We start from the raw sequence: 22,057 nt of genomic DNA on the forward strand, positions 1-22,057 counted from the left end.
GAACAGGGAGGATTTTCCACCTCCACCGGCAGCCAGCCGGAGCCACTAAATGCTACCGCGGGCCGCACATTTTCCATAATGCATTGCGCGGGAGGAGCCCGAGGAGAGGAGAATGCGGCGTCAGAGGAGGTTGGCTTCCCAAAGCTGTGCCGCCTGACGTCATTCTCCCTCCTGAGGGAGCGTCACGTGACAAGCGTGAAGCCTAGTCATAAAAAAATAAAAAGGAAAAACTGATGGGAGTTCCACTCTCACGTGACAGGCAAGCGGTAGTTCTTTGCGCTTCATGTGGCCCTTCGCTAGAGTCCTTCGCCGACGCTGCGTGCGTGCGTCTATCCGTTTGGTTGCCGGGCCGTCCGCGTATTCGAGTTTCGGCGACGAGTCGTTGCGCGCAGCTCTGCCTGCAACCCGAAACGCGCAGCGCCCTGATCGTGCGGGCAAAGTGGTCGGACGGGAGAGGCAGAAAATATATTTGTTTACTGAGCTTTCGGTCCCGTCAAAGTTCACGCCGCAGTCGGAGAGTTGTGTGCCGCCGCCGCGTGCAGAAGTGCAAATGATCTTTTCAACTTTGCCGCTCAGGCAAAGTTGAAAAGATCAACCATTTCAACCATTTCTTTAACCATTTATTGCCAAGGCGCAGTCAGTCCACAATTCAGCAAGGTCCCTCCCAGGCGTAATCTAGCATTCGTTTTTTTTTTTTTTTTTTTTTCATATACGTATCGCACCGATCGAGCGGTCCTCAGCGGACAAACAGCCGGCGTACTGCTTGCGACGCGAGGTGGTCACACCCAACATAAGGGTTCTGAACCCTTTGTTTTCCAGTGCACTGAAATAGATAAAAAAATTCCCGCGCCTTCCCGCGAGGGGAACACGAGTAAATGCAGAGCATTGGGGCCTCAGTACTGATTGAAGGCAGTGTTGCTTCCATCGCTTCTTCCGTGATGCTGGAGTAGCAGACACGAGTAAACGTGGGCACGAGCGTCAACCAAGGAAGGAAGGAGCAACGCAGTGACTGAAACACGAGCGACCGCTAGCCGCTATATTTGCAGCGCGCGCAGTAGAGGGAGAGCAGTACGGGGGGGAGAGCGCGCATGCGCAAGCAGCGCGCGCCCTTCCACGCCCCACCGCGCTGCTATCACGCACCTGTTACGCCGAGACCACGACGGAGCCAACGGGCTGACTACGACGCATGCGCGCGCCAGCTGCTGTTGAGAGAGAGGAGGGAAGGAGAGGTGCACCTGCTGCGGACGCGGAACTGTTGACACCGTCCGACGCAGGAACAGGCGAGGCTAAGAAATGCTCTGCATTTAAAACGTACCACCACGCCGGAGCACCGAAAAGGCGAACGTATGCAAAAGCGCGCGCGAGCGAAACCAAAGCTAGTCTCACCCCCTCCCCGCCGACACGACACTCGTTACGCGCGATAACTCAGCAGAATGCCAAACGCAATCGTCACAGCACACCTGGCAAACACCGCGCAGCTGTAGGCCGCTCCATGCTTGTCAATGTTTACGGCGGCGCGTTCGAGCGATCCAACGTCAGAAGTGAAATTCGGCTTGCAGCTCGTGAGGGTGCTTCGTAAGAATGCGATCGAAGTCTCGCCTTGCTTTGAACAGCGACAGCGGCAGTACTTCCACGATACGAAGCTTGGAGCGCAACGCTGGCGAACAATCTTGTACGGCGCCTTCGGCGACGGAGCTCGCCTCCACCTCCAGCGGCAGCCAGCCGGAGGTACTAAATGCTACCGAGGGCCTGAGCGTGGTGGATTTTCCATAATGCATTGCGCGGGAGGAGCCCGAGGAGAGGAGAAAGCGGCTTCAGAGGAGGTTGCCTTGCCGAAGCTGGGCCGCCTGACGTCATGCTCCTCCATGCTCCCTCCTGACATTTTTCTTCCTCCATGATAGCAGGTTGGCTTGCCAAAGCTCCCGTCATGCTCCCTCCTAACATTTTCTTCCCCTATGGGTTGTAGTAGGGTGCCTAGGGTGCCTAGATTCACGCGCGTCTCCGCCGTAAGGCAGAACTGGCATCGAGGCACCCGCTTGGAGCAGTGGAACGCGGTAAATTTAAATTGACTTGAGAAAACCTCCAGCGTGTTATGTTGGGAGGAACGAGACGGGAGAGGTACAGCGGCTGGCGCCTCGTAGGCGTTGTGAAATCTCTCTCCCCCCCCCCCCCCCCCCCATTGGATAATGGCCGCCGCGAGTGCGGTCTGTCTTGATTTTACCTAACCGGCCAAACCGCTTCCGCTCACTGACTATCCAGCGTCACTATCAATAATTAACAGTGACTCTGGCTAGTCAGTGAGCAGAAGTGGTTTGGCCGGTTAGGTAAAATCAACAGACTGCTGTCGCGGCAGCCGTCTCGGGGTGGGGGGGGGTATTTCACAACGCCTACGAGGCGCCTGCCGGTGCAGCATGAGAGGTGAGCGGAAAAGAGAAGGGAGGCATTTAGTTGGAAAGGGCGCCAGTCGAATAGTCTTTGGTCGACATTTGCAACGAAAGGAGCAGATACGCGGCCATTTTGTTCTTTTGGTTTTGATAATATCGAAGCAGTTATTAAATGCTCCAAAAGCAAGATATACTGCGTTTTACCTTAACAATCACCCGTGGGGTATTTTTTTTTTTCTGTTGTCCAACTTGTGGGAAATATACGAACTGCCCCAAGCGCGCGCGCGCACACACACCGACACATTGGTCACGAATAGCTGCTATGTTCGATTCGGTGGGTGTCCTTTGCGGAAATCGAAGTGGTATAAGAAAGTGTGATGTGAACAATTGCAGCATTTGGTGACTGGACGTTAAGGGTTGCGTCAGCTTCATTAGGATTAGGGGGCAAGTTTTCCCTGCAGCAGGTTCAAATATAGAAAAACAAGGATAACAGCCCGTGCACCATCGTGGGCAAAGGCAAAAAGACCCACGGTGGTTGGCCGTTTTGTTCAGATGTATTTACTGTAAATGTATTTTCCTGCTGAGGCCTACAGAGGAACTAATAAAAGGCTACGAGCCCAACGCAGCCACAGCACGCTATAGGTGCGACAGCGTAGTACCATTGCCGCATATCAGGCGAGTCCCACCGTTTTCAGATATAGGGCTGTGCCCCGCGGCAGTGCTCCCCTAACTACGCGGCGCAGTTCCCCAGGCGCTGATTCATAGAAGCAAGAAGCAGTCGCGAAGGAGCAAGTGATAGTAGCATGCATACAGTACTAGTTGGCCGCGCCTGCACTGTGCGCGGTCTCGACAGCAGGCGCCGTGCAACCAGACGACGCAGCGGCTAGTTTCGGTCGTCGCTCCCGTGGCCCTTAACTTCAGCTCATGACAGTACCTTATGCAGGAAACACTAGAGCAGGTGGTGATTCAAAATTTCTCCCACCTCCCCTCGCGGGAACCCCTGTGTAGATGCGACGCATAGGGGGTTCCGTTGTTGTTTCCGTTAGGTTGATTCTCCCATCGCGTGAAACGTGCCGTGAACCCCCTGACGCGGCTATGACGCAACGTGGCGCGGCTATGACGCAACACAATCCACTTTAACCCAATCCAATCCAAGCCAATCGAATCCAATGCCCCTCGCGAGAGTGTTCGCTATCGGAGAGGAGAGGGGGTGAGCGGCGGAGAGCGCAGCTCGCGCGGCGAGGAGAATGGGGGAGGGGTGTGGACGGGCAACAACAACGCCGTATGGAGGGACAAGGCGAGTGAATGAGATGCAGTCGCATCTAGAATGCCCTATAGCTCTCCTTCATTAGGAACTCGCTTGGATCGCCAGACCTTTATTCTTTTAATATCTTCCAGGTTCATTGGCATGGTAGCCTCCAGCCACTCAAGCCCGTCATTGTCAGCATCGTCACAATGCCGACCATCAGGAAACTTTTTGGCGCAGGTGCTGGGTTGTATTGCTCGTGTTCAGAAGTATGAACCAGCAATAGAAGTTCCTCGCGGATGTAATGATGTGGCCTGCAAACGATGTGCCGCATGTGTGTCTGGCTCGTTTAGCTAGTTCAGCTGGGTGGCGAGTTTCAAATGAATTAGTGAGCGAGTTTGAGTAAGTAGCTTTAACTTTGCCAAGGTATGTCGGCACTAGAATGATCGTCTGCAGACTGGCCCCCACCAGACATCCTGGGCCCTCTCACTGGTACAAGGACAATCCCAGTGGCAGCTGCACTGACTCTGTTTCCCCTTAACACCTTCTTCGGCCTGAATTTCTACATAAAGTCAAAAGGATCGACAGTCAGCACAAACATCAGTGCCCTTGCATCATGTCACAATTTCACTGAATTATCACAGCCGCCACTACCCAATCTAAGAATGGCAAGAGGAACTTGTAGGCAGTAGCCACATCGAGTGGCTAGACTGAAACGCAGCCTGCACGCTTGTGTGATGCACTGCAAGAGCTGGGATCCCGCGTGGCTCGTGTCTGGAGCTGAGGGCTGGCTCGGGCCAGTGTTTGCCTGGTTGGAATAAACCTATCCCGTGCTCTGATCTTCAACAGGAAGAGGGCACTTTTGACCCCCTCCCCCCTTTTTTTGGGGGGGGGGAGGAGGGGGGGAGACAAACGTGTATGCAAACAGTCCAGGATAACTTCGCAACATAAGCTCAGCCTGCACTTCGTGACAGCTGACAGCAGTTCCGTGCAGGTGCCACTTCCGTGAAGAACCAGCCAATACTCGGTCCTGTACCTTCACCATCCGGTACAGACAAAACCATGAACACTTTGTCCCACACTCATCCCCTCCACTGGTGAATCCGCCTCTTTCACAACGCTACTGTGCATGCGCATGGCCCTGGCGGAGGAGGCCGGAAACAGTCTGGCAGGGGCACAACCAGACTGGAGGAGCGGCGCGCGCTCGCCGCTCCTCCAGTCTGGCCGTGCGTGGCAGAGGTTGGCTGGTCTGCTCCGTGGCGATTCCACTGCTGTCTGCGGCTGTAACTGAGCCCGTGTAGTGAAAGAATGCGGCCGGGTTCGGCCCCCATCGAGAAAGCAAAATGCAGTACGTTTTACAAATGCAACTGTCGGCTAAACCATAACATGAAAGGTGAAAATTTTGTTTCTATCGACACACGCCAACCCCGAAACGAAAGTGAACAAATCGGGAGCTGTCCGCACGGCGCCGTGCATGAACGCCCCATTCTGCGTCCCGTCGCAGTCACACCAGGCATTCACACCGCCAGTAACGATAACCTGCTGGCATGGTAAATCCAGAAATCGCCTTATCATATTACTCCGACGACGATTCGAACACACCACCGGCCGACCGAAAGTTGCCGTAGTTCCGTGCACCACTTCACTCGCCCGTGATATTGCCGCTGTATAAAAGGAATGAACCAATAAATACTAACTTTTCAAACTGACAGTTCTTCTAAAGAAGAAAATGTAATCGTGCGACTACGATGAACAAGTGCGCTTACGAATAAAAATGCACCCCAAAAAGCAATTTTCTGAGATACGTCGGGACTTCGGTTGATTTGGACTTCGCTTTCTTCGGTCAAAACGCTTACAAAAGTAATCTGAACATGCATTTATACTTGTTATGATAAGAAACAGAAAAAAAAAAAAAGAACGGCGGAATTGAACAAATCTGCAGCCACGTATAATATTTTGCATCGCTGATATACCAGCTCCAAGCAATGATTTGTATAAAGGCCACAATAAGGGCCTGCGTTTATGCTGCTGTCTTACAGATACCCATGTCCCCTCCCATCTCCCTTAGGCGCAAAAAAAAAAAAAAAAAAAAAAAGAGAGAAGCCGTGAGAACATCGCTTTCACAGGCTCAGGTAGGCACTCTCCGGCACAGACACTTACGGAACTGCTGCAAAAAGAAACGAGCGTTGCACGCTTGCCAGGATGTTTCCCACATTGGAAACGTACGTATTCCAGCATAGTTATTCTTTTTGCAGCTTCAGGTTGCCAATACAATTCATGTGAAACAAATAAACAGCAGCAATGAAGCCCTGATTCACCTTCCGCTGCAGTGGCAGCCCACTTGCGCTTTGGCGCCCCTGCCATATCGCTTGTCGGCGGCGCCACCAGAGGCCGCCACAGCGCAATGAAAAAGGCGGATTGAACGCCAAGTCCAGGGTGCCACAATTTGCACTATGGAAACAAATGGCACAAAAGGCAAGTCAAATGGAGCTTAGACAATGTTTACCACTATAAGAAGTTGGGAAGGACTTAATTGGCAGTTCTGGCTGCCTGAAACAGCTACACTAGCGATTATGGTCAGCTAGTTGGAAATAAAGGAATCAGTGAGTTAGTACAGGTAGCAGCGTATTCACGCCAACTTTCAATTAAACATGTTCAGTCTTTCACAACCGGGATGATGGCTGCCTTTTCTCTCCGGTGCCTTGGCCCACTTCCAACCTTTAATGTCACAACCGGAAACAGGCACTGATGGTTTGCCCCAGCCTTCAGGCCGGACACGCTGTCGAGATGGCATGAAGCAGATCAACAGCATTTCTATAATCACTGCCACGTACCATGGCGAGCATGTTGGGAGTTACAAATGAGGAACAAAGTCTCTTTTTACTATTTTATTTTGAATAATTTAAAAGGTACCACTTCTGCTTGTGTTACAGTAACCACACTCAAAGAATTTACAGATGCATAGAAAATTGCACAATCACCGCACACTCAAAACTAAGGCCATTCGTCAAGATTCAAAGTCAGTTAAAATACAGCAGACAAGAAGCTATCGCGATAAAAGCACTGGAAATCATAGGCTTTGGTCTGACAAGTTGATAAAAAAAGTTGCAGCATCCTAAAAAGTGATATAAATACCATCAGCATTACAGTTACTATAATTACCCGGCGATCAAAGACCAGAACAGTTATTTTCGTGTCGTCGACTACAAGGACATTCAGCAATCTTCCGTCACCCGACAATCATGGGAGTCTGACAATGGTTCTTGTGATGAGCTTGAATGCAGACGGGCACCCTCACACACATGGTCTCTAAAAAGGGACTAGAATGATTCAGAAAAAAACAAGAAACAGAGGAGCATCGTGAAGTGTAATCACAGTTGCGGTGAACCAGAGTGTAGTAGTATGTACAGGGGCGCTCACCGCTGCACCACATTCACCAGGTCCCTGACCGTGTTGTGCAGGTCCGTGAAGAGCTTGGCACTGGCAGCGCTGTTGTTGCTGGAGCACGTCCGCAGCTGGTCGCCCTGCGTCTCGAGGCGCGACAGCAGCTCCCGGAAGCGGAAGCGGCCGTGCGGGGGCACGCTCTCGGCATAGCTGCCACACGAGGAGCACAGCAGCTGCACCTTGTCGGAGAGCTGCATCACGCTCACGCTGCTCAGGGAGCCCGGCACGGCCGCCTTCAGGGCCACGATGCCGCTCTCCAGCGCGCTCGAGATCTCCAGGATGGAGCTCTTGCTGTCCGCCAGCCGCTCCTCGTCCCCCCGCGGGGGGGCCCCTTTCCGGGGCTGCGGCGAGGTGCTGGGCTGGTTGCGGGGCACCACGGGTGGCTTGGACGCCTGCTGGCCGCCGCTCGACGACGACGACTTGAGAAACTTGTTGGCTGTGCTAGCGGGCAGCTTGGAGGGCGCCGCCTTGAGGGCAGGCTTGGTGGGGACCACAGGCTTGGAGGACGCCAACTGCTGCTGCTGCTGCTGCTGCAGCGGGTCGGCTGCGTCGTCGGGCGTCCTCGGTGGCACGGCAGCCGTCGATGGTGGCGACGGAGGGCTCGCCTTCCGGCCATCTCCCCCGTCAGTTTTGGAAAGACGCAACGACTCGGGCCTTCGGGCGCCAATCTTCGGGCTCACTTTGCCCCCTCCGGTCTCCTTCTCCCACAGCTTTTTCAGGCTGCTAATGCTCCCTGAGCTCTGCCGCTTCTCCTCTTCCCCTTGAGCTGGTGGCTCCAACGACTGGGTAGGTGACTGAAGGCGCTCCTGCTCCCTCTTCTTGCTGTCCTCTACAACGGTCTTTTTCGGGAGCTCGGCTGGCTTTGAAGACACGTCGGAAGTATTCTTCTCAACGGGGCTAGCTCCGCAGAAAGAATCAGCACTCGTCTGAGCACATGCCTCCCCCGTCTCGGCAGCTTTTCGTCGGGCCTTCATCTTGAGGTTCTCAAACAACTCCGAGACCACCTGAGCGGCTGAGTTCTTTGTCGAAGGTTCTGCTAATGGCGACGAGCGGAGCTCCTGGCACTCCAACGTTTGCTGATCTGGGTTGCTGAACTCTGGTGGTGGTGGGAATCCCTCATCACTGTAAGAAATGGGGCTTCCATCGGGAGCCTCGGGCATAACGGGGCTCTGGTTGCTGTCTGAGGCAGCCTTTGTGGCCGCATTAGAGTTTCCTGAGTGACGGCTCAGCTGGTCATCCACAGAGCCACTCTTAACCAGAGGGTGCTTTGGAGGGCTAGGTGGTCTGTCCTTTGGGCGCCGCTTGAGAGTTCTGCGCACAACTGATGACCCAAACAGCGCGACCGGTGACACAGTGGCTGGTGCTCCCTTGGCTTCCTGTGACTGCAGGGCCAGGGACTCAAACGACTCCCGCTTCTGGGACACTCCCAGCTGGGCCTCGCTTTCACTCACTGCATCGTGTACGTTATCAGCCTGCACATCACGCGCAGATATGGCAGCAGGCTTGCCATCAAACCTCTGGTGCCTTGCTAGCCTGGGAGAAGGCCCTTGCTTGGGTCCCGGCCTCCTCATCTCGGGGATGGACCCCGTTTCAAAGGCATCGCTCACTTTAGTGTGAGTCAAATCCGACTTTTGGCGCTGCAAAATGGCATGTGGTGGCGTAGCCTCTCCCACCTTGCAGCGAGCATGCCCATAATCAGCTCCCACTGCCACCCGAGCTCCCTGGCCCACAGAAAGGACGTTTCCAGATTGGTAATGAATGTGCCCATCTCCTTCAACAACAGGCTCCTGGTAGGATGTCCCAGTGTGCAGTCCGTGTTGCCGCAACGATTCCAGGTAGGCCCCGATACGGGCCCCCTTTGGCAAGGTCCCATATCTATTGATGGCACGTTTGACATTTTGAACCTCTAGTGCTGCCACTTGAACCTGATGAAGAAAACAGGAAGAAAAACAGATCAGCTCCTAAGAAGCAACAAACGTGTGTGATTTTAGGCTATATAGGCAGAATCTTTAAAACTGAAGAACTCTGTGGGAGGTCGGAAAAACGTGGCACAGACGGGACGAGAGAAGGACATGCAGTGCCTAACTAACAAACACCTCTAATTCTTCAGCAAAGGCAATAGATAAGCAACATGACAGCCCTAACAACACATAAAGCACACGTAGTGCACCACCACCTATCTGCAACACCTGATGAAAAACTGTTCTATTTTTGAAAGAGACAAGAAAGGTACGCTTAGAGATCATGACGGCATAAAATTAAAAAAAAAAAAAAAAAAGCCATAGCAGAAGAAAAACATTCAGAGTTGAACACAAGCTGCATTTAATTCAGCTAGAGGAAAGACACAGACAGGGTGACAGCCACTCAAGGCATTTCCCACACTTGACGACTGACGTAACTGGACAACCTTGCCGATCACCCTGTGCAGTGGTTCTAAGATTAAAATTCAGGATGATGTGCTAAGGATGTAGCACTATCTTTAACTGGTTCTTCTAAATCACAAAAGTCACGGAGTGCAGCTTGAGGCATGAATACCCACATTTTGATGCTAAAACTAAAGCACCAAGCAAGCAAGATACTGTACCAAAATAGCAACAAGAAACACCTGGGTGGAAGGCGATAAGCAGGTGGATCTTCAAGTGAGTTCATGCAAGCCCATTTCAGAGCCCCATTATCGGTGACACTCACCATGCAAGGACACCAATTGTTTTGGCACAACGGCTTAAGTTCATATTCCCGTCTAACGTCTGGAATTGGTCCATTGCATTAAAGCTATTCGGCAACATTGAAAGCAACTTTTGAAAGCAACATTTTATTTCTTTGTAGATTTTGATGAAAATTTTGAAAACTTTTTCAGTTATAAAATTTTGTTCCTGTTCACCTTGTACTAAGCTTGAGTGGCTTATAAAACACGACAGAAAACTTGTTCGAAGTGCTTTGCATTCCCAAATGAATGGAAAGAGGTGACAGTCTTAGTTTTTTTATTCACAACACATTTTTTTTTAGTTTTCAGTTTTTTAGAGGTGAATGTACAACAGGCATGTAGACTGTGAACAACTACTTGAATAAAAAATTCACAAAAAGAAAACCTGGAAAACCAAGAATGTCACGACCTCAACCGTTTATCAAGGAATGTAACGCAAAAAATGGAATCAAAATAGACCCAGCAGTGACGAAGAAATCACTAGAACAAGCGGCGCAGGTGGCAAAAAAAGAGTCATGAGAAAACGACCTCCGAAGTTCCAACATAGATTTCATTTATCAAAAGTCGCTAGGGTTGCAGCCTTTCGTGTCCCATTGAACACGGGGTTTCTCGAATGCCTTGCCTTGAAATAGGGGTGCCTTTTGCAGCCTTTTTCTTACCACAAAACATCATGTTCAGGTTCTGTGTGAAGAGTACATAGCTTAGTTTACAGACCAAATGGGGGGGAGATGGCTTTAATGCAAAGTAGGTTATCTGGTTGCCTGTATTGCATTGGACAACTTCCCTTTGCAGTGTTGTCACCACGACAACAAGTGAAGCACTCTTTTTATTTTACTTAAATTTAAAAACTGACTTTCAGCTTCTTTTATGCTTTATAACCTTGCCTGGAGCAGCAACTTCGTGCTCATACATGCAGGTGTTCATTGCCAAAAGTTAACACACCACGAGGATAAAAATGAGCTACTTTGAACCATGGTATAGTATTCTGCATACCTGTAGCTTCAATGCATGAACATTTCTTTAGTACTCTTGACATTCAGGGAACCCAATATTCCTTGCAGCACAGCCAGTATGCACTAAACGGATGTATGCACTGGTATTAATAATTTCCCTAAAAAATTTAATCTGTTATATTCTGCGACAGTAAGCTGCATTTTTAACGCCGTGAACAGGCTTTTATTCCCTACTCGGACCTGTTCGCATGATTACTAGAAGTGCATGGAAACGTTGCACAAGAAAGGCAATATGGCTAGTGCGCATCGCGGCGCACGCTTACCGGAACATACCATACTTTGATCATCCCTGATTAGGCTTGCCAGGTCGCTTTTAAGATTAAATCTAATGTCGCAGGCATTAATTACAACTACTTCGTTCAATCGTAAGTGGTTGCGCAGTCAGGCTCTAATGCGCAGCAGCTATTCCATGCACACTGCAGCTTTTGCCGCGCCGACCGCTTCTTTCACAAGGCTGGGGAACCTACAGTCAAACAAACATTGCAATAGCTAAACGAGTAAACATCGCAAATCACACTAAAAGTTCACTTTGCGAACCGCTATCACAAGCGCACACACCACGTTTCACCCTCTGGGTAAAGTCCTGCGCACCACGAAGCGTTTGATGACACCGGCCTTTTGAGCCACGCAACTTCCCGTAATCTTGCTTGTGATCTCGCGCATTCCCATCGCGATAATGTGAAGTGTTGAATACCACAGCATACAAAAATGACTGAACAAAAACTTTGCCGAGTGAAACAGTGAAAATGAACTTAAAAACGCACTCGCAGTTCAGGTGGCCACAATCTCCCGTTGCTGCTGCGACACCCAATCAGGAGAGCCAATTCAGCGCACCCAGACGGTAGGGCCAATCGCGCTTCAGCAGCTATTTCTGGCTTCGTTTATGCATCATTCTTTTTCTGCCGTTTGTGCATATGTGAGTGAATGAAGATAAAAGAGACGACCAGAACCAGAAAGAGGATCACTCAGCTGATCTAATGGTACCAAAATGGCCACGCCCAGTGGCACTGTTGCGGTAATACAGCGCTCCGAAAATTGTCGTTTTTTCGCCCTTTTGCGTTGATATTTTGTGACTGCGGCTAGCAGGGGCGGAATAAAGTAGATGGGTTCGGGAGCAGTCGCGGGAGCAGGCAAAGCTGCCTTTTGTAGCAGGCTTGGAGCAGCCAGGAAGGCCTTTTGGAGCAGGTTTGGAGCAGCCAGAAAGGCCGTTTGGCTGGCACAGGCTGCTGTGCCAGCCACCTGTCAATTAAGTTTAATTGATTTATCTACTATATCAGGCGTTCTACCTTGCACCAGAACCTACTCCAAAACAGGAACGTAGTTCTTCTACTACAGCAGGAAATTTACAATATGCGGAGTTTTCTACCTTTGGCCCCAGCGAGTGCGCTGCATTATCACTGTTCAAAGGGTAAATTTCACGCGCAGAGTCGAAGGGGATCAGATAATAGGCCTGTATTTGTGTGTGGTGGATAGCAGTGTTAGGCGCACGCACGGCGGCATTCGTTAAACTAGGCGTTTGCTTGCATTCTTGCTATCGAACAGCGGTTTCCGTGCGTGCTGAGCAAAACAGCTTGTTTCTTCGCCAGTCACAAAGTTGTGAGAGTCGACGAACGCACGCCGTAGCTAGAATACGCAATGAGAGTGTGTTAGAAGGTATAATTAATGCTGGACCATCCTCCACATAGGCAAAGCCAACCCCAAAGTTCACAAGCGAAAATGAGTAATTAGCTCACAATAAAGGCAAACCGAATAAACAAGCGAGGGCGAACCGTCCAAGGGCCCATTCTATGCATGCAGCTATGCTCGCCAAAAAAAGTCAACTAAATAGAAGTTCACCTCTACTAAGCCACAACTTCTCATGCGAATATACTGTTTTCTATCTGTCTGTTATGTGAAATAAAAGAAATTCACAAACTTTTTTCCAGATTGTGGCGCGGCGGCCAGCACCAGCAAACAAAACCATTCAAATTTAAACAATACTGCGGGTTACGAATGGGCCTAAGCAGGAGTGGTGGTGTTACATTGGTTAAGACCACTTACACAATCTCTAGCGGGTAAAAATCACGTGGACACAAATACTGTACAAGTCGGAATATAGGTCACGATTTTTTTACAAAAAAATTTGCCGAAAAGTCACCCCTCGACCTATATACCGGTCATTGGCATAATATTATTTGTCATCTGCCAACTAGGCAGCTCATAGAGCCCATCCAAACCGCAAAGGCACCATCGCCACCGACATCAATCGGACGTGCTGCCATCTTTTTTTTTTTGTTGCTTGTCTCGCTGTCAATGAGCGTGTGGTTGATAATTTCTTCTCGCCAAAGGTACGTTCAAGGAGTTGGCGCCAGTTACCCACAGCATTTAAAATAAACGCCGTAAAGTATGCTCAAGTTAACGGCAACACGCCCGGCTTCCGCCAGTTCGGTGTCACCGAAAAGAGTTCACGCTACTGGCATAAGCTGAAGGAGCAGCTCGCGATATGCCATCCTCGGAAGACCTCATTTCGTGACCGCCGCGCTGTGCACCTGGAACTGAAGGACAAGGTGGCGACTTTTCCCTGCAAGCATTGCAGAGAGAAGTCCGAAATGGATGGGTGGTGATAACCCCAAGACAGCTGGCCGCCTGCACGGACTGGCTCTCGCGACGTTCGACACATGGGTGTGCCATGCTTGGTGCTCGCTTAGTGATGACATGGTCTTGTGAGCGTTTAGGAAGTGCTCCAGAAGCAATTCCCCGGCTTGCACCGAGGACGAATTGCCGTGTGGCAGACAGCCAGCAAGACACCAGACGGCTCTAATGAACAACATTAGACAAACCAAACGCTTATAGCTTCAATAAAATGATGTTGTTTGCATAACTTCTTTTCCTGTTTTTCGGCTGCAAGGTAAGGGGGTCGACCTATATTCCGGCTCGACCTATAATCCGACTTATACGGTAAGTGCGACACAAATAAGTCCAAAGTGAAGACGCATAGGGCCTGCGGTCTTACCACTATGCAAAAGCCAACTTCCATAGCTGCTCATGGCCTTGACGAAATCGAAATCATAACCGCCTTGAAACTGAAAACACGATGTTCCAGCCAAGTTTTCGGGCACGGGGCATCATGGCGGTTGTATCTCGCGGCTCCATTCGGGCGTTGTGGCGCAGGACTGTGCCGATAAACGTGATTGGAGCAATAGAGACGGTTCAGCGCAGGCTGGCACAGGTAAACAAGATTGGCGCTCAATGACGCAAATGGCGTAGCTGCTTCACTCCTGGGCTAGCAAAAGTATTTTTTTATGCCACTTTGCGACGGTTTTCGGCAAAAAAGCTTTGCAAACACACAGAATAGAAAACATAGAAGCTGATAATATGGCTTAAAAAAAGAAAAACGATGTTCTGGTCATTTTTCCGAAGTTGAAAGCTGCGTACCCCCTTAAACTGCAAAAGCACATGCCAGCCAACACCACTATGGTTTCCCGTAGAAACTGCCCACAAGTATGAATTACTGCTGGCAACTGGCAGGAACCACCTGTGGCCCCAGCCACCTGTCAAGCCCGATGTGCCATGGCTCACCTTCTTGGCCTGCTTCGTCGAGAGGGCAGTGGCCACATCTTTACCCGCCCTTTGGGGCTGCAGGTTGGGTGGGTATGTGCGCGCTTTCCTGAGCTTCTGCGGCTTGGCGTTGAGCTGGGAGACATCCGGCACGCTGGTCGTGGAGTGGAGCTCGGACTCCTCGGTGTCAGGCGTGGATTGCTTGGCCTCGGGGCCGCCACAGTCGCCCGCCACCTCAAACACCCGCTCCAGGCCCCCGTTGTTGAGCTCCTCCTCGTCAGCATCCTCGTCGTCCGGGTTGCGATCCTGGTAGGTGCTGTCGCGGAAGGAGCTGGTCCGCTTTGGGGGAACGGGTGCCTGCTTGTTGCGAGGACCTGGCCGCCGCAGCTGCACGGTGCCCGACTTCCCCTGCAGCAGGCCCTGCTGCTGGGTGGGCTTGGCTGGCAGCACTCCCGGGTTACCTGGGCGGGGGGCCAGCATCCAGGTTATCCTGGTCACAATCCGAGAGAATGTGCGGCCCTGAACAGACAGCTGGTCCTCTGTACCATTAAGAAGGGGGAAGAAAAAAAGGTACAGGTACCAGGCTTTGGTGCTGAAATGCATGGAAACAGCCGGGGGCCAGCTATATTCCTCGCACGTGTTGAGCGTGCATGCTGCACACTGCTTTCCACTGCCGTGCACAGGATGACTTAGTAGCTTCCCACTACTCCAACTGTCCAAATTCCTTCCCATCCCTTCTCTGCGCCTCTCCAAAAGCTTCGCCAATTCCCTGTCCATTATGTTACTCAGAGGTCCACCTATCTCAACCCGCACCACAGTTCCACTCAACTCCAGTAGGGCACCATCTTTGGCTAGTTGGTGACACGGTGTAAAGTGTGAACAGTGCACATTTTTGATGAGGAGATGCACGCAAGCCCTGCAGCTGTGTGCGCCTCTCCGTCCTTCGTCAAGATGTGCACACTTCCCATTGCACTGTATTTTTTTATTTTCATATTCTGCCGTTTTCACACTCTAAAGCATATATCCCGATTACTGCTTGCCCCAAAAAGCTAAATTTCACTTCTTTGTACAGCTACACCATGGCACGCAGGGCTCATAAAGCTGCATTATAAAACCTGTAGAAGCACCCCACCCCGCCCCCCTCCACCCTAAGAAAACCCCTGCTGCGACCCATCGTTAGTGCCCCTGCAACAGACTTACTAAAAAAAAAAGCTCATAGGTAGTTGCAGTCTGCAGAGGTGCAGAAACTTTGATGAGCATTTGTTTGAAGCTCTCAATTTAAGACCATAGGCCAGGGAAACAGTTGCAACTCTTCCTGATATAGCACCATTCAACTAATTCTGCACGTGTCAAATATGTGGGCACTCATAGGAAACACCCAGTAACCTTACATGGCCTTCTCAGACCTGCCCCCTACACTCACTGGTGTCAGGTGCTCTGTTCTCTTGATCGTCATCAGTCATGGTGCCTACAGTTGGCGAGTTCCCAGGGTGCTTCTTGTACGCCATGGCTGGGGATTGCTTTTCCAGCTGTCGCTCCACCTCTAAGAAAGAGAGAGAGGGAGAGAAGAGCCCCGACAATCCAAATGAGGCTCCAATTTATAGCAAGCCAAATGATGCTTCTTACCCAAAAACAATAAGGTCTGGACTTAAAACAGCCAAGAGACCCTTCAAGAGCGAGGGCATTCAGAGCAAGAAGGCCTGGCGGGGAGAATTTAGGCCAAACTGCATGCAGTTAGAAAAGCACACTTGCACAGGGCATGCTGAAGCAACCAAAGAAAACATTGTGGAAACACTGCTTTGTACACATTTTGAGCAAACAGATTTATTAAAATTCCCTGCCAAAGTATTCCCCAATTTAAGAACGCAGTTATGCTAAAAGTGCACTGAGCGGAAAAACCTCTTCCACGAGTAGCAATTTTGAAAGGCCCGCAGTATCGCCGCAGTTTTTAAACGACCAAACACTGCCTCCGCACCTCTCCCTGAAGCTACGCCCAATCCACTGTGCTCCCTTCACAGCAAAGAAATATGGGAATCGCATTACCTCTAATCCCCACCCTTCTGCTCTCTGACGCGGGTGCTCTTTTGGTGCACCACACGGTGTCATGACAGTGCAAGCCTTTGCGCTGATCCACAGGCTGTCATCATTGTGCATTGTACAAAGCTTCTTCCAAATAAGCAGCGCATCAAGTGCTTGCCACGTTGTTTATTACCAGAAAATTATTTAAACACTGCATGCACAACCGTACACAGGGCCCATGTAGAACACATTGCATAGGAACGGCAGCGATCACATGCAGAAATGGCAACCAAAATTATAAGTGGCCAGTTAGACAAAGGGCCTCCCCGATATCCGACCTGGATAGCCCATGGGCAGTCCAAGGACTCCCCTCAGACCTTTGTAATAGAGGATGAGGGTGGGTGGAGGGGGGAGGGGTGGGTAGGAGCAAGTGCTGGACTGCATCCAAAACTCATGAGGGAGTAAGTGGTTGCACATACTGGAAGTACGGAGGCAGTTTCCTATTTTCCCTCTTCTTTAACACCACCACTATTACCTTTCACTGCTGAATTTTAAGATCACTATTCAGTATGTGAGTCAATATTTGGAACTGCCGAAGTAACAAGCATATGAATAGTTGAAGTTAGGCTGCCTCCCGGGACCCCAAATGATGCATTTTTGGAGTGCATTCCCTTTCAAGCCTACGCTAGCTTTTCTTTTTTTTCTGCCGTGACATTAGCCTCAAGTCTGTTTCATATGCTGGAGCCCAGTCACTAAGATTAAGCTAAGCAAAGCCAAGCTAACCCTGTGGTACCAGCATTCGGATACGATTAGCAGTGGATAAAATACGTATAATAAACCATGTCGAGAACAGAAACCTTCTATTCAAGGCAATGTTTTCATCTGTTACCATTGCTGGAGTTTCCCCTCCTGCGGCGCCATCTTTCCATTGGCAGCCGTGGTGGCTGGCAGGTGCTGGAGTGCTTTTTACAACCCGACATCTACCTGCACGCTACTTGTGTGGCAGCTCTATACCATAAACAACCCATTTTATCATTACTTCTCTGGTCATTAAAAAAAGTTCCTGCGTTTTTGCAGCCACCCCTTTCCATAGGGGCGATTTCCCGTGCAAGCCGGGTGAACTTCCCAAGCATTGTAGTCCCACACATGGACCGAACGCCAGGCCAGGGAGTCACTTGTACCTATTTTACCGGTAGGTGCCCGGCGCCACCAATGCACATGGTGCCTTCCAGAGCCACGGTGGACGCTCAACTCGCAACCGCCTGTGGCAGGACATGCCGCCAGACGCTTTCACCCCCCCGCAATGGCGCAACGCAGCATGATGGCCGGGGGGCCCTGCCAGATGGACAAGGGTCAGGGCCCCTCACAAAGGTAAAGGAAGCTTTCCAGGCGTGGATTCCCCTTTCAGGGGCCCGCACTCGACCAGGGACGCCTGTACCCGTTAAAGAAACCGGTGGGTGCCCGGCGGTACCAGGATTTAAACCCAGTACCTCCCGCATACAAGGCGAGTGCTGTACCTCTGGGCCATCGTGAGCCATCGTACCTCTGAGCATTGGTCATGAAGTGGGGGAGAAAAAATCCAAAAATTTTGATGACGAGTAAAAGTGGTGCATTTATAACTTGAACATGTGAAAACAGACTTGCATGCAAGCAGGTACCATAATAGCTGACACTGAGGTCGATTAGTTGCAGATCTTCAGTACGTGCAGAGTGGACGGCGGAAACGCAAAAAAAGGGACAAAAAAAAAAAAAAAAAAAGAGGGAGGGGGAACGGGACACAGCACACAGATGAAGTGTGAATGCCATAGTTTTGGCTTAGGAATGTGGACCACAGATCCATTTTCTTCTTTTAATTCCCGCAGGTCCAAAAAAAAAAAAACTGCATCATGGTTGGTGTATTGAATAAAAAAAGGAATTTGGAACCTAAAGCTTTTCCTGTGTGCTGCAGTCACTTTATTGCTGGCATATTGGTATCTGTGGCTCTTTGCAGGAACCATGCTGGTATTGCGCTGTGTTCATGCCTGCTGCTGGTTACATTTTGCACCCATCCAAATGATTCGCTTTGAGGTTATTCAAAGAAAATCACTATTTACTTAGAAGGCAGAAATCCCTCATGCCTATATTTCAGCTATGATTGTCATTTTTAGCAGCTGCGACATTCACAAGCTACGTCCAATAGCAAGTTTGAGCTAAGTAAGGCCAATTGGCGCAAACATAATCCAGCAGCCTCAAATAAAATGAAGGGAAATTGTAGCGTATTCAATGTGAAATTAGGAGTGGTCCGTTGTATGCACGCATGCAATATTTGGCTCAGGTCCTCATGGCTGCGTAAGCTGGAGCTAAGACAGGCCACTTTCAGGGGTGAGACAGCTGAATCAGATTCGGGAGCAGTTTTTGGAGCAGCGAAATCTCGATTTTGGAGCAGAAGAACCTTGATTTGGAGCAGAATGACGACATTTATTACGTCAACTTAGGCGCCTTAAAATCAAATTTTTGGCAACTCGGGGGGTGGGGAAAGGGGGGTGGCGCACTTTTTAATGGGGTTTTGAACGTACATAACACTGAAACAGCCTTTCAATGAAGTATTTTCTACTAGAGTATCACAAGGCACGAACTGCGCTACCTTTTTACAAGCCATTTATAAATTGTTAGGCTCTATGCATAGATAGCATGCCGTGCCGTTGAAAACATTGAATCGAAAAACTAAGCATAAGGCATTTTCATTATCATGCGAATGCTGAAATTATTATTTTTATTATCCCAGACTCGGCTTTACACACAATTGTAGAGGCATGGCAAAAGTTGCGCAAAGCGCGGTGACAATCTTCGCACCCCACCAGCCCTCCCATTTGAATCCCCAAGGTTCGCATTGACTACGATCGCAATTTGAATAACGCTGGTATGTTTACCCACCTCCCTCTTGGCATTAAATTTCACTTCAGATAGATAAACAATTATTACTAGCGTGCAATAATAGCCCGTCCCGCTATCGGCCACTGCTTGAACATTTTGCGGCTATGTAGCCTGCGCCGCCAATTCTGCAGTGTCGATCGTCTCATTTCCGCCACTCGCCAGCTTGCTGTCAAGGGCAGCAATAACTTAGCGTTTTATTATATCACCGCAATGAGTCCGAAATTTCACTTCACGCACCGCGCCTCTCACTCGAGGCCGAAACACGGTGAAATCACGGGCCCCACGTTGTTTTTGATGAACTCCCGTTCTGCGAGTCACACAACTTTCCTCACCAGATCAAACGACTAAATGAAAACCCCGCCACCCCCATTACCAAAACCACAGTAGAAATCGGTGAAGAGCACTCTGCCTGAACCACGAGCAAGTGCTTCGCCCGACGGCCATGTTTTCCAATATTCACCACATCAAGATGGCGGCGCCCAGTATTGCCGTTCTGGAGATACGGCGTTCCAAAAATTGCCATCTTTTCATCAATTTTCACCAGTAGTTTGTTGCCTGAGTACACATACGTATTTTTTCTACAGAACTTTACAATTGTTTTCCATGGGAAAACTTAAAAAAAAAAACACAGAATATAACATGTGCAACCCGACATGATGACCTTCGAAAAAACTATCTTGGGGACAATTTTATGCGGGTTTTTATCTTTACAAACATGATCACCTTGGGGGTGCTGGAAAATTATGCCGTCAGTAAGCATTTTTCCCCACTGAAACTGGCGGGAGCGTTAAAATCCTTGGCTCTCAGACTGTTTTAGAGCAGTTTGGCGCAATTTTTGCAATTTTCAAGCTTTTGGAGCAGCCTGGCGCAGGAAAGCAGATTTGTATCAAAAGTGCGCAATATGCGCAGCTGTCTCACCCCTGCACTTTGCAAGTTCCACAACGTATCTTAGGGCCCCCTTTTAATACATGCTAAGCATCCAATCTCAACCGAACGCCATGCTGAACTAGTACCATTTTATATGGTCCCGGTTCATTTTTTTTCCCGCTTCAACTTAGCAAAAGCTTCGGCCCACTGTAGTCTCTCTACAGCTACAAAAATATTTCAAATTGTACAGCTTCCCCATTTTCCAAAGTTCCCTGAAGAACTTATAAACAAGGTCGTACTGCAGGATACTGAAATCATGCGAACACGCAAATAAATTCTTTGCATTCTCCCCTCCCTTGCCTGTTCGTAGACGTTGCAGCAATGCACGATAAATGCACATTCTCGTGAGCATAACATAAAAAAAGCATATTCGTATTGTTCATTACACACTCAATATGAACTTCAGACTTGCAAATGATATTGTAATTCCATGCACTTTAAGAACATGGAAACAAGCAGCACTGCAACTACAGGGGGTACGTAATTCAAAAACGTGCCAATGAACTCACCTTCAGTGATGCTTGAGTTCTGGAACATGTTCTCCAAAGTGTTGTGTATCTCCTGGAATGTAGGACGGTCTGTGGTCTCCCACTGCCAGCCTGCGGGGAGCCCATCAGGAGACCAAAATCAGCTACAGTAGCACACGCACCACATGTCCGTCAAGTTCACATGATTAGAATGCTCAACTCTGCTAAGCAAACACACGCTACATCTGGGAAAGGATCCAATGAAAAAATACAACGAATTGGGAAGCCTCAGTGAAACAACTGAGACAAAGAAAGGTCGCATGAAGTCAACCGCATAAGCTATTCAAAAGCAAATAACATAGCTGAAAAAATGAAAACTTCATAAACACAGCTTCATTAATACGAAATAAGGTCTTCCAAGGAGAATTTCCACATTTATCTACAGAAAACCTTATAGCATATCGCAAGTGTCACATGCTCCAAGTGCAGTGACCTCAGATGATTCGCAAACACACAGTAGCTCCTAGAGGCTGCTTTAAAGGACAATGCAGGAAAGCAAAATGAAACTTACACTGACGCATGAGCTCGTACACTCTGGCTGGGCAGCCTGGGGGGCACTCCATTCGGTATCCTGACTCAAGCATGTGGTACACGTCAGTAAGGTCCACACCAGGGTAGGGGGACATTCCGTAAGTAGCAATCTCCCACAGCAGGATACCAAACGCTGCATAAAAACAAGATAGAAGGACACACAGGGTCAAACACTGGTGCAATATTCACTTTTACGGATATTAGCCTCAAAAGTCTACGACACTTGAGAGTACTGGTGCGATGCTTTTCTCCTCCTGTTTTCAGAGACCATTTATTTCACATGCTCAACCACTTATGAACTGTTTATTTCAGGAATACATTTATAGATGCTTCTCCAATGAGCTCTCGCTGTTCAGAACTTTTGTGGTGTCACAAACCGTAGTACCCAAAAGCGTACGGAACGCTGACACCTGTTTTAACGTTTCTGGCATTTTATGCCTTGTTAAGCAACTGCTAGTTGTGAGGATGGTGTATTTAGATTCTCAGCACTGTTATCTACCAATACAGGCCAACTTGTTTCCTCCCTTTAGTATCCCGTTAAGCTGCACTCAAATTTCACCTCGTCCAAATTTACTTTGAATGTACAGTACATACCATCAAACCAACTGGAACAGGACTGGTATCCCCGCGAAATGCTTGGTTAATTAATTAAAAGTGCCTAAAATAGCTCCGTCGCAAGCAACGCTGCACCTGCCGGTGGATCCCGCAAACAGCCGTGAAGCGGAAGCGACACTGCGGCTAGCCCTGCGCTTTATCCTACAGCCAGCCAGGAGAACTGGTTGAGCTGCGCTGGGCATGCTTCTCCTAGGGCT

General features: G+C 49.5%; 1 protein-coding gene across 2 annotated transcripts in view; it reads right to left on the reverse strand.

Moving 5' to 3' along the window:
• Positions 1 to 6,503: 6,503 nt before the first annotated feature.
• Positions 6,504 to 22,057, reverse strand: part of Abl (tyrosine-protein kinase Abl) — a 44,637-nt gene continuing 29,083 nt past the window's right edge. The window contains exons 7-11 of one of the 2 annotated variants that reach the window (XM_077682291.1): positions 21,226 to 21,378; positions 20,697 to 20,786; positions 15,752 to 15,871; positions 14,350 to 14,867; positions 6,504 to 8,999 (exon numbers count right to left, since the gene is read on the reverse strand). In XM_077682291.1, the coding sequence (XP_077538417.1) occupies positions 7,047 to 8,999; positions 14,350 to 14,867; positions 15,752 to 15,871; positions 20,697 to 20,786; positions 21,226 to 21,378 (2,834 nt within the window). In that variant the 3' untranslated portion in view covers positions 6,504 to 7,046. The remainder of the gene's footprint in view (positions 9,000 to 14,349; positions 14,868 to 15,751; positions 15,872 to 20,696; positions 20,787 to 21,225; positions 21,379 to 22,057) is intronic. The other variant, XM_077682292.1, reaches the window with a different exon arrangement.

Source organism: Haemaphysalis longicornis, unplaced genomic scaffold (genome assembly GCF_048455015.1).
Source record: "Haemaphysalis longicornis isolate Haplotype H1 unplaced genomic scaffold, Haemaphysalis longicornis Haplotype H1 scaffold_1, whole genome shotgun sequence".
NCBI classification, from domain to species: domain Eukaryota; kingdom Metazoa; phylum Arthropoda; class Arachnida; order Ixodida; family Ixodidae; genus Haemaphysalis; species Haemaphysalis longicornis.